At 39.0% G+C, this 17537-nt stretch overlaps 1 protein-coding gene across 1 annotated transcript in view; it reads left to right on the top strand.

Moving 5' to 3' along the window:
• Positions 1 to 17537, top strand: part of LOC109935037 (disks large homolog 2-like) — an 890971-nt gene that overhangs the window by 435139 nt on the left and 438295 nt on the right. Inside the window, exons 10-11 of the mRNA XM_048598394.1 lie at positions 3984 to 4108; positions 11779 to 11948. Coding sequence (XP_048454351.1) covers positions 3984 to 4108; positions 11779 to 11948 — 295 coding nt within the window. The remainder of the gene's footprint in view (positions 1 to 3983; positions 4109 to 11778; positions 11949 to 17537) is intronic.

Below are 17537 nucleotides of genomic sequence, written 5' to 3'. Positions count from 1 at the left end.
CCAGACCCGAAACGTCAGCTTTCCTGCTCCTCTGATGCTGCTTGGCCTGCTGTGTTCATCCAGCTCTACACCTTGTTATCTCAGATTCTCCAGCATCGGCAGTTCCTACTATCTCTGAAACAGGCTATTCCTGATGTTGAGCTAGACATTGCTGGACTTTTCACACAATTCTACCACATTTCTCACTATTGCCAACATCATTCAGTTCCCTGTAAGATTTCCCCTCCAACTTTTTATAAGACTCAGCTTATTGTGTTTTTGATGCTGCCAAAAGTGGTAATAAGGAACACTCGAGACGGCAGCAGGGTAAGTTGCTCCATTTGGACCTCCACTTTGCTCGCCAGTTCCCTTTCATTTTTGCTTCTTTTGCTCTTCCGTCTCCTCTTTGCAGTAATTCTATCCCATTCCCCCCACCCCAACCCAACCTGCCCTTTAACTAACTTCCTAAAGAGTCGGGAAGGCGTCGGATCGCAACTGGGAACCACATGGCGGGAGCTGAATGTGCGGGCCGTGTACTGCAGCGATGGCGGATCAAGAATGGGCCAGTTCAGCGGGACGAGCAAGCCGGTGAGGCAGCAGCGGTGAGAGCCGGCTGATGAAGCAGCAGTTGGTGGCGAGAACGGTGCCTTTCGCTTGGTGGCGGCGGCCTCCTGGGTGTCCTAGTGATTAGGGTGGTGCCTGTACCATTGTGGAGATGGGACTTGGGACTCTGAGATCTGGACATTTTTCTCTTGCTTGCCTTTTGGCTCTGTTAAAATCTTTTAATTCTGGTTTTGTAACCAAGTATGTAGCAGTAAATGGCGACTTTGTGCACTTTTCACTGTACTTGTGTATTCCTATACTTAGTACGTGTGACAAATAAATAAATATTAATTAATTAAGTCACGATGCTCAGGTATAAAGATACATAAAATTTAAATTCAGTAATACATTTATACTGTCTAGGTAGTTTGCGTTTAAAGTACTTTGGTCATGATGCTTACAGTTGAAGTACTAAATTTTAAGGTAAGCAATATTCTTAATGGAAGCAGAAATGAAAAAATAATAGATTCTAAGTGGGATGCACCAGGGATCAGTGTTCATGTTATTACTGTGTTTGGTGTACATTTCAGACTGATTTGGTAAATTATGCAAATGAAATCAAATTTAGGAGATTTAGTGAGTTGAAGTAGACCATTCCAAATAATGTTGAGTTGGATAGAATATACCAGTGAGTAAAACATTGACAAGCAACGTTGAATACAAATACACAAAGTACTCTGTATAGAAAAGAAATGTGGGAAGTGTGTGCACTTCCTGAATGGTGTTAAAATGGACAAGGATTAAGCATAAAGAGACTTTCAATCTCCAGTATACTTCTGTATAGTGTTTAATGTACTTGACAGCATCATGACCAGTGGTCAGAACCATAAAGTACTGTGAACATTGTAAAATTATAATTCTAAGTGTATTTTTAATAAGTGTATTTTCAAAAATGGCTACAGGTATAAAATAAATGGCATTCTGGACAGAGAGAAACGTAGGGAATTACATACCTACGAATATGAAAGGAACTACAAACAACAGTCCTATGAAGGAACAAAAAGGCAAAACAGATTGGACTGTGACCTTTTGTGGCTACAGAGATAACGAGGGCTGATGATCCCTTGTTTAACATGAAGGCACCCCTTGCGCCATATGTTCCAAACTGCAAACGCATTTTGTGTTTTCCCTTTGAACACAAAGGTAGGGGTTAAAAATCGGGTTTCATCTCTACTGGAATGTATTAGAGGGATTGAACAGTCTTGTGTACCAACAGGGGTTTAAGCATTAGCATGCTATGAAGTCAAAATCAAATAAATATCCCCTTGTCACTGCTACGTTTCAGGTAAAGACCTGATTTCACTTCGTGTGTTGCAAACCAGACAAAAGGAAATAGAACAATAAAAGGACTTAGTCTCTCATGCTGAATGCTGGAATCAAATCCCAGTCAAAAGTAATCAGAATTGTAGAACCTCAACTAATATCAACTTGACCAGGAACCTCCACTGCAAATTTCCACAATGTTCAACTATCTGATCCTTGCAAACAATTCAGTGACAGATCTGCATATCTATTCTTATTAATACTTTTGGATTCACCGCTTATTTCTAATATGTATGTTGATTTAGTAATTATTTTCATAGTTTGTAATAAACTCAGCTAAATTCACTTTTTGTTCAATAAAGCGTGGTTAAATTGGCTCCATTTAAAAGATAAGTTCATTCGAGTGTGGGAGAAAGATATCCACAAGGGAAGGAATCCTTTCTTGCAACCAACCAATAAGAGGAACTCGTGCATCACCTGAGAGCTTAACTGTTTGGGTGAAATCGCATCTGAAACTGAAACCTTGGTCTGGTTGTAACAATGATTGACATGCTCAAACAATGCAGTCAACACAGATGTTTATTTTTATAATTTATTGACGGGTTGAGGCTGTTTCTAAAGTTTTTATTGTCCAGCCCTAATTACCCAGAAGGCAATTCAAAACCAACCACATTACTAAGGGTGTGGAGTCACCTGTTTGTGTGACCAGGTAAAAATGGCAGATTTTTCTTCTGAAAGCATTCTAGTGAATCAGATGAGTATTGGCAACAATTATCAGTGTCTACTGATCACTATTACATAGCTTTCTAATTCTAGGTTTTTACAGGATTCAAATTTCACCGCTTGCTATGATGAGAAACAAAATCATGTCCCTCAGAACATTAGTTTGGCGTTCTGGATTGCTGCACTAGCGACAGTACTACAACGCTACCACTCACCATTAAATTATATAACCAAGAATGTAAAATAGAAATCAAAAGAAACCAATTATGTTATGCTCTGATCACATCACACTTTTAATAGCACGTTCAATTCCAATCATCATGATGCACTGGAAATATATTGAGATATTGAAACGATGCAGGCACTGCACTGATGACCCTCAAATTAAACCTTAGTTTTAGAGATTCGAATTATGTCTGACAAAAACTAGTCTTTTCAACGCTGACAGGAGGCATTTGAATGGTGATCTTATAGAGGTCCATAATGTTGTAAACAGTGTGGAGAAATTTAAACCACACCTCATGTAATTGGTTCAAATTAGTAAAGGGCTTTATGATTTTTGTGATATGTCCTGAATCCTTCAGAAAGTTGTTTGGTCATGGTTGTATCTTGATCTCAGTTAAGAGAATATTTCCTATTAAATTCAATGCAACTATCTGTTTGAACTGAATTATTTTGTTTTGAGTCAGTCTCTGAATTTTTAGTATAGCGTAGTTATTTCAAATGGGCTTCAGGTACATCAATAATCAAAAACTGATAAGGACATATTTTAAAGGCAACATCCTATCCTCTGAATGACGGTGCAGAAATTTTGCACTGCTGCTTGATCTTTGTAAAAGTGTCCACCATATGAATAACCTGTGGACTGCTCGAATTGCAAAACAGGTTCATCAGCATCAATAAATACAACAGAGTTTAACTCTTTTTTTATATAGGCCCTTTGTCAAAATTTGAAGATATTCAACACCTTATAAATCTGAACAAAGCAAATGGGAGAGTAGGAAAACCAACAGAAGTCAAAAATCAGAATGCTGACTCGTCGTGAAATTTAACAGATAGATTTAGTTAAAAGCAGACACATTTTTAGAAACTGAAACATTAACCATTATTTTCCTTGACACACATGCTTTAACTCTTCAGTATTTGCTGACTATTTCTTTTTATTTGTCATCTGCAGATATGTTGTCTGGAACATTTGTCATCAGTAAAACATATTCATTATGTTGTCTCCTTAAACCCTTGTGAAGCTGTTTGGGGGATAGACATATGACAATGGATTGTTAGAGAGCTTTTAATTTAAATTGGCCCTGCAGTTTTTACAATATATTTATTTTGGAGCATGGAACCTTATTACTGATTGATTTTGTGTCAATAAAAATAATTTAATTGCATTCCACCATTTCCTTGTCTGCCAGGGTAATTCCGGCCTGGGATTCAGTATAGCTGGAGGCACAGACAACCCTCATATTGGAGATGACCCTGGGATATTTATTACAAAAATTATCCCTGGGGGAGCAGCAGCTGAAGATGGACGGCTAAGGTAAACTCTTTGAATTTTTAACAAATATAAGTTAAAATACTCTAGTATGAAACCCGAATTGCAAACTTTGAGTCACAGACTCATAGAGCAATAGAGCTGTACAGCATGGAAACAGACGGTTGGGTCCAACTTGTCCATGCCAACCAGTTATCCTAAATCAATCTAGACCTATTTGCCAGCATTTGGCCCATATCCCTCGAAACCCTTCCTATTCATATACCCATCCAGATGCCTTTTAAATGTTGTAATTGTACCAGCCTCCACCACTTGCTCAAGCAGCTCGTTCCATACACACAACATCCTCTGCATGACAAAGTTGCCCCTTTTAAATTTTTTCCCCTCTCACCTTAAACCTATTCCCTCTAGTTTTGGACTCCCCTACCCTATTTACCCTATCTGTGCCCCTCAAGATTGAATAAATCTCTATAAGATCACCCCTTAGTCTCTGATGCTCCAGAGTACATAGCCCCTGCCTATACTGCCTCTCCCTATAGCTCAAACCCTCCAGCCCTGGCAACACCCTTGTAAATCTTTTCTGAACCCAGTTTCACAACATTTTTCTTGTAGCAGGGAGACCAGAATAGCATGCAGTGTTCTAAAAGTGGCCAAACCAATGTCCTATACAGCCACAACGTGACCTCCCAACTCCTTTACTCAATGCACCCCATGAACAAAGGCAAGCATTCCAAATGCCTCCTTCACTTTTCTGAATTCCTGCGACTCCACTTTTAAGGAACTATGAACCTGCACTCCAATGTCTCTTTGTTCAGCAACACTTCCCAAGACCTGATTTGCCTTTACAAAATGCAGCATCTCACATTTATCTAAATCAAACTCCATCTGCCACTCTACGGCCCATTTGCCCATTGCTTTGTACTCTGAGGTAACTTTCTTGGCTATCCACTATACCCCCAGTTTAGGTATCCTGATTTGCCTTTACAAAATGCAGCATCTCACATTTATCTAAATCAATTTCCGTCTGCCACTCCTTGGCCCTCCCGTGTTGCTCTGAGGTAACCTTCTTGGCTATCTACTATATCCCAATTTTGGTGTCACCTGGCAATTTACTAACCATATCGCCTATGTTCATATCCAAATCATTTGTGTAAATGACAAAAAACAGTGGACCTTGCACTGATCCTTGTGGCACACTGCTGATTGCAGGTCTCCAGTCTGAAAAGCAACCCTCTGCCACTATCCTCTCTCTCCTACGTTCAAGCCAGTTTTGTATCCAAGTGGCTATTTCTCCCTGTATTCCATTTCACCTAACCTTGCTGACCAGTCTACCATGCAGAACCTTATTGAAGTCAATATAGATCCGGTCCACTGCTCTGCCTTCAATCCTCTTTTTTACTTCTTCAATAACCTCAATTAAGTTGGTGAAACATGATTCCCACACACAAAGCCTTGTTGACTATGCCTAATCTGTCCTTGCCTTTCCAAAATACATGTAAATCCTACTCCTTAGGATTCCCTCCAACAACTTGCCCACCACCGATGTCCGGTTCACTGATCTATAGTTCCCAGGCTTTTCCTTACTACCTTTCTTAAATACTGGCACCACGTTAGCCAACCTCCAGTCTTCCGACACCTCACCAATGGCTATCAGTGATACAGATATCTTAACAAGGGACCCATCAATCACTTGCCTAGCTTCCCTCAAAGTTCTAGGGTACACCTGATCAGGTGCCAGGGATTTATCCACCCTTTTGTGTTTTAAGACATCCAGCACCACCTCCTCTGTAATATGGAAATTTTTCAAGATGTCACTATTTATTTCCCCAAGTTCTGTAGCTTCCATTTTATTCTCCACAGTAAACACTGATGCAAAACATTCAGTATCTCCCCCGTCTTCTGCAGTTCCACAGATAGGCAGCCTTGCTGATCTTTAAGAGGCCCTATTCTGTCTCTAGTTACCCTTTTGACCTTAATGAATTTGTAGAATCCCTTTGGATTCTCCTTAACCCTATTTGCTAAAGCTATCTCATGTCCCCTTTTTGCCCTCCTGATTTCCCTCCTAAGTATACTTCTATTGCCTTTATACTTTTCAAGGGATTCACTCAATCCCTGCTTACATATGCTTCCTTCTTTTTCTTGACCAAAACCTCAATTTCTCTAATTATCCAGCGTTCCATACATCTACCAGCCTTGCCCTTCAGCCTAACAGTAACATATTGTCTGTGCACTCTCATTATCTCGTTTTTGAAGGCTTCTTAATTTCCATCTGTCCTTTCACCTGCGAACACCCGCCCCCAGTCAACTTTTGAAAGTTCTTGCCTAATACTGTCAAAATTGATCTTCTTCTAATTTAGAACTTTAACTTTTAGATCCAATGTGTCCATGTCCATCACTATTTTGAAACTGATAGAATTATGATCACTGCCCCCCGTCCCCTCACTGACACCTAACTCACCTGCCCTGCCTTATTTCCCGAGAGTAGGTCAAGTTTTGCACCTTCTCTACTAGGTATATTCACGTACTGAATCAGAAAATATTCTTGTACACATTTAACAAATTCCTCTCCATCCAAGCCCTTAACACCATGGCAGTCCCAGTCTATGTTTGAGAAGTTAAAATCCCTTTCTGTTACCACCCTATTAGTCTTACAGATAACTGAGATCTCTTTATAAACTTGCTTGTCAATTTCCCGCTGACTACTTAGGGGGAGTCTATAGTACATTACCAACAAGGTGATCACCCCTTTCTTATTTCTCAGTCCACCCAAATAACTTCCCTGGACATACTGCCTAAGTACAGCTATAATGTTATCCCTAATCAAAAACACCAGTCCCCCTCCTCTTGTGCCCCCCTTTCCACCCTTCCTATAGCATCTATATGCTGGAACATTAAACTGCCAGAACTATTCATCCCTGAGTCACGTTTCTGTAATGCTATGATATGCCAGTCCCATGTTCCTAACCATGTCCTGAGTTCATCTGCCTTTCCGAACAGGCCTCTCAGATTGAAATAAATGCAATTTAATTTATCAGTCCTACCTTGTTCTTGGCCTTGTCCTTCCCTGCCCGGACTGTTTGATTCGCTCCTTTTCCCAACTGCACCATCCTCAGACTGGTCTCTTTTCTCACTATCTCCCTGGTCCCTTTACTAGCTTAAATCCTCCCAAGCAGCTTTAGCAAATCTCCCCGGCAGTATATTAGTCCCCTTCCAATTCAAGTGCAATCCATCCTTCTTATAGAGTCGCCTCTACCCCAGAAGAGATTACAATGATCCGAATATGTGAATCCTTCTCCCCAATACCAGCTCCTTAGCCACGCATACATCTGCCCTATCCTCCTACTCCTACTCTCACTAGCTCATAGCACCAGGAATAATCCCGATATTACTGCTCTCGAGGACCTACTTTTTAAATTCCTGCCTAATTTCCTATACTGTCTCCTCAGGACCTCATCCTCTTCTAGTCCTATGTCATTCATTCCAATGTATACAACAATCTTCTGCTGTCCCTCTCCCCTTTGAGAATATTCTGCACCCTATCCAAGATATCCTTGATCCTGGCACCAGGGCGGCAACATGCCATTCTGATGTTTCACATCCACCGCTCTGCCTTCAATCCTCTTTGTTACTTCTTCAAAAGCCTCAATTAAGTTGGTGAAACATGATTCCCACACACAAAGCCATGTTGACTATGCCTAATCAGTCCTTGCCTTTCCAGAATACATGTCGGTGCTATGTTCCCTTGACAGCCCATCACCCCCTACATTTTCCAAAGCAGCATACTTGTTTGAGATGGTGATAGCCATAGGAGACTCCTGCACTACCTGCCTACCCCTCCTACCTTTCTTGGAGGTAACCCTTCTACTTGATTGAATCTGTGGTTTTTCTCCCTTCCTGAAACTGCCATCCATCACACCCCTTAGCTCCTGTAAATTCCTCATTGCCTCTAACTGCTGCTCTAACCGATCCATGTGATCCAATAGAATTTGCAACCAAACACGCTTCCTGCAGACATAATCATCAGGAACTTTGAAATTTTCCCTAATCTTCCACATCTGACAGGAAGAGCACATCATTCTACTAAATATCATCTTTGCACCTTAACAGTCTTCAGAACCAGAAAATCGCATAGTCTTACTGCTCTAAAAATACTGTTCCATAATAACTTAGAATCTGTGCCTTACATTTTTAAAGTTCAATCAAGAGACAGATCTCAAAAAACGAATAATCCAAAAAAAAACACTCTACTCACTATTGCAGATGTACTAAAAAAAAGTAAGATTACACTTAACCATTAGCTGCTCCCCCATTGTGAGGTTCCCGCAAAGGTTTCTCCAAGGTCAGTTGTGAATTTTACAGTTTGTGTATTTTTATTAGAACAAACTCTGATGTCCGGAGATACATCAGAAGCAGTCAGCTTGTGCATGTTCTCTGCTGGGTCACACAGCTGTGTAGGTTTACTGCTCGTTATTTCGTCTCCCATGTGGTATCTTCTTTCTCTCCCTCCTTTTTTACAGTGCTGTCATTTTGATCTCTTTTTTTTCAAAGTTCCAAAACAATGTAACAACTTATAACTGCTCCAAAAATTCGAGGAACTCAGCTCCAACACTGAAAATACCTCAAAAAAGAAGCAGCTCTTACAGCCACATTTTTTTTCTCTTCCTCCATCTTGGATTACCCAGGGGTAAACTATTTCCCAGAAGCTTAGAGACATTTGGAGTGATGTGGAGTTTGAAGTGTTTACTGAAAACAACCCACTCAACTAATTTCAAATGTCGACCAAGCTTGGAGCACCAGACACCAATGGCTGCTGAATTTGCACAGGTTAGGCAAAAGCAGAGAAAATACTGATGCTCTTAATCAGAAGACTGACCACGGGAGGAAATCTACTCTGCCAGGCTGTCGGAGACTGTGGCTGATGCCATAGTCTTGCCCCAAGTCAAAAGCAGCACTCTGCTGGGCGCTCAGACTAAGATAAGATCCAATGAGTTCTGGACAGGCAGAATCAGGTGTGGTTTTGCCTTTACCACTGATTTCAAAACAGGACATCGGACACTGTTGTGAAGTTGGGTAGAGTTCTTGTGGATTGGGAGGCAGGAAGTTAGAATTTAGTGTTTGTAAAATGCGAGGGGGAAAGCATTGCGCAGTCCCTTTAAAAGATTATGTGCTTTTTCTGTGCTTAGAAATTTAAAATGGATGCCTGTGAGCAGCAGCTTGAAAGTTTGCAAGTACACAGAGACCACCCGAATTGAAATAATTTTATTGAAAGGTCGTACAATTAGCAGCACAAGCAGCAGTTTTTTTTTAACAAAGACAACAGGATTAGCTAATCAATTTGGACCAGGCACTTAGATACTAAAAACCAATTGAATTTAAATCTGATGGTTTTGACAACATTGGACCAATCCTATTGGACAAAGTTCCAGAGCTAGTTGCCATCTGCCAGAGATAACGGCCCTCAGCTCTTAAGAGAGAATCGCTTGCTCTCATTGTCTCCTCTATGTCTTAGGGAAAGCACAATCTAAATAACAATGGTACCGCCGGCACAACTAGTTAATATTCCTGACAGAAGAATCGATGGAGAAGGCACAAAACATTCTAGAAGACACGTAACCTAGCTGTAATTTCAAGAGAATAAATTCTATTTTTTATATAAGTGGGATTTGTATTTATTGAAACAGCGTACCATTATAATCTTACATTATTCGGGAATAGTTAGTAGTTAGATTTATTTGGTTTATTAATAGTTTAGTTAATCTGTTCACTGTTAGAGTTAGATAAATAAATTGTTATTTGCTGATTAATGGTGGAACTTGGCCAGATTCCACAAAAATGACTGCCTCTGGAAGTGTTGTTCCTTGTTATTTTTAGCCTTAACTGTCTGTTTGAAGACACAGCTTTCCGTTGATTAATCCTTAAATTGTTCTGCAGTGCAACCCTTATCCTTTGTGGCAGTAAAACATACAGTTTATTAGCAGGTGTCAAAGCAATTTTGTTCGTGTTCCCTTCACTCCTCCTTTACCAGACATGGCTAATTGCTTTCAATTTCTGTAAAAAATTGTCCTTGTCCTTTAATAGTTTATTCCAGACAGAGTTATTGCTGCTGCTTTCCATGTGTTACAGTTTGTCTTTTGTTGATTTAGTTATTAAAGTTCCAAAGTTTACATTGCCAGGCCAGCTGTTGAGGGAGTCTCAACCAGCGCAACAACAGTTGAGGCGAAGGCAGAGGATTTTGGAGGAGACATGAGGTCTCTGTCGGCTGGTACGTGACAAGGGGAGAGAGATGAAACAATATAGACTTCCCAACAGCCTCAAGTGTCAGTGTTGGTAGCAGTCCATGATCAAATAGAACATCAAATGACAGAAAATCAACTGCTCTGACCAGGCAATGATGTTACTGGTCCAGGAGGCTTGCTGATATTGATAATACTGTTGAAATTGAGAGGCGTGTACTTTATTTAAAACCGATAATGTATTTAATTGGCTATCTCTATAACTGGGAAAAACTTTTTTTTAATGTTGTGACTAGTGAAGTTGAGGGATTAAAGCAATGGTGCACTGCTTTTGCCTCAGTCATTACAGTTTAGGAATTACAGTAAAAAGGAAAATTAAGGGAGGTAAACTAATTCAAGCCAAACAAAATAAATAATGTGAGAGAAAAACAACATTCGAACAAAGGGACAAGTTAGGGTGTGTAACACAAATAAGATTATTTTAAAACGAATACAGAATGAATAAATAATTTGTTGAATTAATTACAGGTGCAAATTTAATTGGATTGGCAGCCACTATGGCTTTGAGGCAAACAGGCATGAGGATTGAATATACCAGAGTATAATATCTACAGGAAGGTAGAAAAATGGAAGAGGTGGCATGTAAAGTTAGTGATTAAGAATTAAGATGAAAGACAATATAACGAGAAGGAAACAGGCATCAGGCTTTATCTGGGTAGAATTTAAGAAGTAAACTTCCCATACGTGTTGGTATGTGCTACTTGATAGCAACTTGAAATTGGTAAAAAAAGGCATTAATATAAAGGTTAGACAATCATGTATTATGGGTAGAGTGGTTTTAATAAGCAATTTTATTAGCTTTTGCCATTGCTAGTTACAAACCTGTATTAAGAATAATAAAAACTCAAAAACTGCCTTCCTAGCCAGTTTATATGAGTTAATAGAATTTAAGTGTTACATTGCTGTGGAACTAATTAAAAAAATTGTGAATATATTGCTTTACAATAAGGAATGGTAATATTACAGAATATGACAGTGCCATTTTCCAGCCATCTCTCAGCATTTTTTTTGTATTTTAGCCATCTGATATTGCATGTGTGGCTGATGATAACTTTTTCTGGTGACCTTCACCAGCTGGGACTGTTTGAACAGTGTCTGGCTTAGGTTTAGTTCTGGTCTTCAGTTTGGGGAAAAGCCTATGATAAGGTGGTCGTCTTGCTAATCTCTCCTATTTTGGAAAAAATAAATCACCTTGTTGCGAGTTCAAGGCAAAAAGCATTTGATTTTTTTTGTGAAAGAGTGATTAAAGGACCATTTCAGTATAGTAGTTCCTGGAATATATGGTAATCCTAATATGTTTTGTTTGACAAAAAAAACTTTCAAATTATTCAGTTGAACTTATCTTTTTCCAGTTATATCTGACAACACATACTGGATTCTACATACAAGATAAATGAAAATGAATTTTCTTTTGATATCTAGAGTCAATGACTGCATTTTACGAGTGAATGAATTTGATGTATCTGAAGTGTCACACAGTAGAGCTGTGGAGGCCTTGAAAGAAGCTGGTTCAATTGTACGACTGTATGTGCGTAGACGAAGGCCGATTTTGGAGACTATTACAGAAATAAAGCTCATAAAAGGACCTAAAGGTAATCTTCATTTAAAATGAAAACAAATTAAGGAAAACAATTTAGAAATGAGATGCTGAAGCATTACAAATGGAATATGTTAAAACTTGTTGAGTAATTTAAATTTGCTTTTTCTGTGCAGATCAAATGTGCTAAATTTGGTTCTTAAGGCATGTAACCTTAGAATATACGTACTCATTTGTCACCTCTAAACCCCAAATGTTTGTGTTCAAATTTTATTGTTTTTTTTTAAATACTAGCCTTTTCTGAGAGGATGGAATATCTCTGTTAAAGGACATAACTGGAAGATTTATTGTGTTGATATTCTAATTAAGATCATTCACCTTTTCAGAAAGTTAAATAATCACTTAACGTTGTTTGAATTAAATCCATTTTAGATTTTATATGTCAAAGCTACTCAAATATGTTAGTAATTTCTGTGTGTAAGTTTAAAATGTCTACTACATTCTTCTGGATGTGGCTTCCAATTCATTCTTCAGCTTAGTTTATCTATCTCTGAGCTCACATCCAGTCTTAACCAATCTAGCACAGTGAGTATCAAAAGTCAACTGACGTACATTGAACACGACTTCTTTTCCTCTTTGTAAAACTGAATACTTTATTTTAAACCATCCAAAGCAATAATTATCAGCAAGTAATTTTTTAAGAGTGTGGTTATCTTTAAGTGCATAAGTAATCTTTGAACTATAAATGTATCAACAAATATACTGAAGTTGAAGTTGTGGCCCTGTGCCTGAAACTTGTGAGATACTCACTCTCAAAGTTATGCCGATAAAGGTGATCTGACCATTTGTACATGTGTAGATGTTCATGACCAGATCCTAATGTAATCAGTGCTTGGTGATCAGTGTAGAGAGTGAACATTCTGCTATTTTGATGCATGTGCCTACTTTCACAAGAATAGATGCAGGCCAGCACTTCCCACTCTCTAGTAGAGTATTTATGTTCAGTTTCTGACAATGAGCAGGATGCATATGTGACTAGTCATTTGCTTCCCTCAATGTACTGCAAGACTACGCTCCAATAACTTTTCTTGGCTCATTTGATGTGACATTAATTTCATCATATGGGTTGAAATATGTAAGGACTGATGAAGATGCTATCTTTGCCTTTAACATGCCAAGCACTCTTTGCTATACTGATGTCTATTCCCATTGCACATCTTTCTGCAGTAGCGTCCAAAGAGGTTGTGTGATCTCTGCATGTTAATATAAACAAATTTGTGATAAAAATTGATTGTACTGAGCCACTGTGCCAACTCTTTCATGTTGGATGAGATTGGAAGTACATGAATGTCTTTGTGGTTGACATGTAGACTTTACTCCAGTTGTTCTCACTCTGTACCCTACAAAGACAATCTTGGGTTCATGAAAGAGCTTTTGTCCTTGCTAAGCATCGAATTACATTGTGTGATTCTAGTGAACACCATTGTTAACTGCTGCTCAATTTTCCATTGTACCAAAATTGTCAATGTTGACTATCCCCTCAGCCTCTGACAAAACAGAAAAATGCAATCTTCTAGAATGCAGTAGGTGTTGAACTTAATCCATAGCAAATTCTGTGGTGCTGAAATACCCCTTCATGAGTATTAAATGCTGTAAGATATTTGCTTTATCTGAAGACAGTTGCATCACATTCCAAGCTTTCTCAAGGCTGTGGAATCATGAAAATATGCTAATATTTCTTAGATTGTAGGAAGAAGGTGCTTGTCTTCGGTCATAGCTCAGTTGACTGTCTTAAGGTTAATGCCATTTTTGCACTGTACAAAGATTAGATTTGATACCCTTGAGGATGAATCAATTTTTTAAATAATAATCTGTTTCTAGATGTTTAAGTTCCTGTGACATTTTGCCATGTATTGTAAATGACATCTACCTCAACTATTGTAAAACTGGTGAAATTGTTGTGTCAACATGAAGTGCATGACAGTGCTCCCCGATCTCTCTATATCCAGTAAATAACGAAGGATACCAATGTTTGTAGTCTATATCATCAATCACGTCATTGTATGCCCCAGTCAGGTCTTCAAGTTGGAATCCAATCCTATTGAAAAACTTTATCCTCACAAGGTGTCTGTCTTTAGCTAGGTAGAATATGAATCTGCCTAAGATAATGGACTGAATTTTCCCATATCTGGCTAAGTGTCAATGTTGGGAAGTTTCAGAGAGAATATCCCACCATAAGATGTAAGAGCAGAAGGAGGCCATTCGACTCATCGTGATATCACGGTTGATCTGTCCAACTGCTGATCTTCAACTCTACTTCCCTGCCTTTTCGTAGAATCACAGAATTTTGCAGGATAGAAGGAGGTCATTTGACCCATTGTGACTGGCTCCCGAGAGAGCTACCCAGCTAGTCCCATTTTCCAACCCTATCTCCATAGTTCTCTACGGTAATCACTTACAAATATATATCCAGTTCTCTTTTGAAACTTCCTATGGACCCTGCCCCCATCACAGGCAGTGCATTCCAAATCCTAACTACTCTTGAGTAAAGACTTTTCTACTCATCTCACTCCTAACTCTCTCACTGACAGTCTTGAAGTTGTGACCCCTAGTTACTGACATACCAACTAATGGAAACAAAATGTCCTTCTTTACGCTGTCAAAATTGTTCTTGTAATTTTGAACACCACAATATGGTCACCTCTTAATCTTCTCTGCTCCAAGAACAATAATCCTAATTTCTTAATCTTTCCTTGTATCTGTAACTCTCCCTCATTCCTGATATCATTCTAGTAAATCTCCTTTGAACTCACTCCAGGCTTTGACATCCTGCCTGAAATAAAGTGCCCAGAACTGAAAACAGTACTCCGAATGTAATCTGACCAATGATTTGTAGAGGTTTTCCTCATATCCTCTGATTCTCCTACTGATTAAACATTTGTCTATCTCAGTCTTGAATATACTAAACAATCCAGTCTCTACAGCCTTTTGTATTAAAGAATTTAACCGCTTCACTGTCTTCTGAGGGAATAAATGTCTCCTCATTTCTGATTAAATGGGTGACCCCTTAATCTGAGATTATGCCCTCTGGTTCTAGACTCTCCCACAAGGGGAGATAACTTCTTAGCATTTCTACTGTCAATACCCCTAAGAATTATATAATCTGGCAACTGCTCAGCCCCAGACAGGAAAGGACTGTGTGGTGTCAGCATTTGGAAACATAGTGCAAATGCATAGGAGTAGCTGGCAGGTTTGTAACAGACACTTGGTAAACTTGCTTTTTTCTGATGAAGGGTCTAGGCCCGAAACGTCAGCCTCTCTGCTCCTATGATGCTGCTTGGCCTGCTGTGTTCATCCAGCCCTGCACCTTGTTGTCTCGGATTCTCCAGCATCTGCAGTTCCTACTATCTCTGGATGAAATGTTGGTTGAGTCTACCAACGTTATCAGTACTGTACTGTGACTGGCTTACATGCATTTGGCTATTTCCATCGACAGGTGGCGGCTGCCATGGGAAGCCACGTCCACCAGAACATTCAGTTGCTGAAAATGTACACAGACCTGATCGCCATCACTTTAGCAATTGCTACTTAGTATCAATGGCAAAGCAAGAGGGGTCGAGGGATCAAGACTTCATTCCAAGTCCCCCATTCTCTCAAGGAAATAAAGTGGTGCCAGCCATATACCGGTCTGTCCTTGCAGGACAATTCAGATCCCTTAATTTCTATCCTGCCTGCGATCCCAATCCCTGTGGAAATTTCAGACAACGTGGATGAGCCTGCATCTGGCCAGGATACTCTCAGCATATCTGGACCTGTTAGAAGGCATCTGGTGTTGATGGCCCTAATCTGCAGGGCCAAGACACTCTACTGCAGAGTAAGATCCCTCAACTCTAGGTGCGAACCCCACTATTGCATTTAGACATAGAAGGTGGGCAAGGAAGAAGAATACCATTAGAGGGATTATAGGTGGCATGGGTGATACTGCATTTTAAATAGACTCTCATATCTGAACATATGCACTTTGACCTGTTTCCTCACCTGTTTGATGGTCATTTTTGCTGTAGGACAAGTTCACTTGGAGACCATGTCAGAGTTAAACTATATCTTCATCCACCCCAAGGAGAATAGATATTATAATAGCAAGGATTGGTCATCTCTGAGAAGCATCTTAAGTGGCTACAGGTTTCACATATCTTTCAATCTTTATGTTAATGACTGCAGCTTAGACTTGGTACTTTGGTGCAGAGATTACTGATTGAAAAATTAGTGGGAAGGTCTTGTGATGGGTCATTGTCTCCACTCACATTTGACATTTATGGTCACTTTGTGTTCAGAAGAATGGTCACTAGACTTTAAATGTTAACTCTGTTTTCTCTCCCCAGATGCTGATGAGTTTCTCCAGCATCGTTTTTTTGTTTAAAAATGAAAAGGTACTGGGGCTGGTAAACATAAAATACTCATATTCATCTGTTTTGCCAATTTGTTGTACATTTTATATATAAATCTATGCAGAAATGACAGTATATTTAATGTGTGTTGCAGATTTACTCACAGTGCTTTAGTTGTCTGCTACATGCTTGTTCTGTATTCACTGAGCCCGTGCCTGGGCATAACCAGTCAAGCGTAGTGAGAATGAATGGTAAAGACACCAATCAAACTTTGAACAATTGAACACTATAAAAAGAACAACTTTGCAATTGCCAGTTTATCTAACTGTCTTTATAAGTGTTATTTTATCTGTCACCTTTAATCAAAAAGTGTGTTTTGACTTGTCATACAAACTGCAATGTGACTTATCATTTATGCTACCGCCAAAAAAGAAATATAGAAAGAAATAGAGATAGTAGGAACTGCAGATGCTGGAGAATCCGAGACAACAAGGTGCAGGGCTGGATGAACACAGCAGGCCAAGCAGCATAGATATAAATAGTCAGGTTTGATAGTGCGTACTAGATTGTAATTCTTTGACATCCCCACAAGACTTTTAATAATATTCATGTGCTTTAAAATGAAAGTGGGAGAGAGGTCACACACAGGTTCAGTTTTTGTTTTAAAAAGAGCCATACCAACAGCAGAGCTGTTAGATGTGACAGTGTCCAGACCATCAGAGCTGGAAAAATAACTTTTAGTAGTCCAAGTATATAGGGCTAGAAACAATCCTAGAGTTCAGTGAATTAATTTGTGTTTATATGAGAATCATATTTGACAAATGAGCAGAAATTCACCAAAAGGAAACACTTTTGACACTCATGAGTGGAATAAGTAATCTTACATTGAATATGGATTAATACTTCACTGCGGTTGAGTGTCTGTGTAAAATGTATTCCTGGAAGAAAAAGTTCAATATTTCTATTGTTAATGATAGGGTATTTCCAAATGATCATACGGCTTTGTTTTTTATTTTCATTTGCATAATAAACATATGGTCTTTTGTTAAAAAATGTATTGACATTCTCTGATGAATATGTACAGTGACATTCGCATCAAAAGAACTGCAAAATATTTATGCCTAACCATTACATCACAGAATTTTTGAGATGCAACAGGAAATTTCAGTATAACTGTGAATACAGTGTAATTGTTGCCCAGTGTGGATTAGAAAAAATCAATTCACATGAACATAAGAACCAGAATTGTAAAGATT

Source organism: Rhincodon typus, chromosome 6 (assembly GCF_021869965.1).
Source record: "Rhincodon typus isolate 14 chromosome 6, sRhiTyp1.1, whole genome shotgun sequence".
Lineage (NCBI taxonomy): Eukaryota > Metazoa > Chordata > Chondrichthyes > Orectolobiformes > Rhincodontidae > Rhincodon > Rhincodon typus.
The sequence above is the reverse complement of the archived record's forward strand: the minus strand, read 5'-3'. Positions and strand labels throughout refer to the sequence as shown.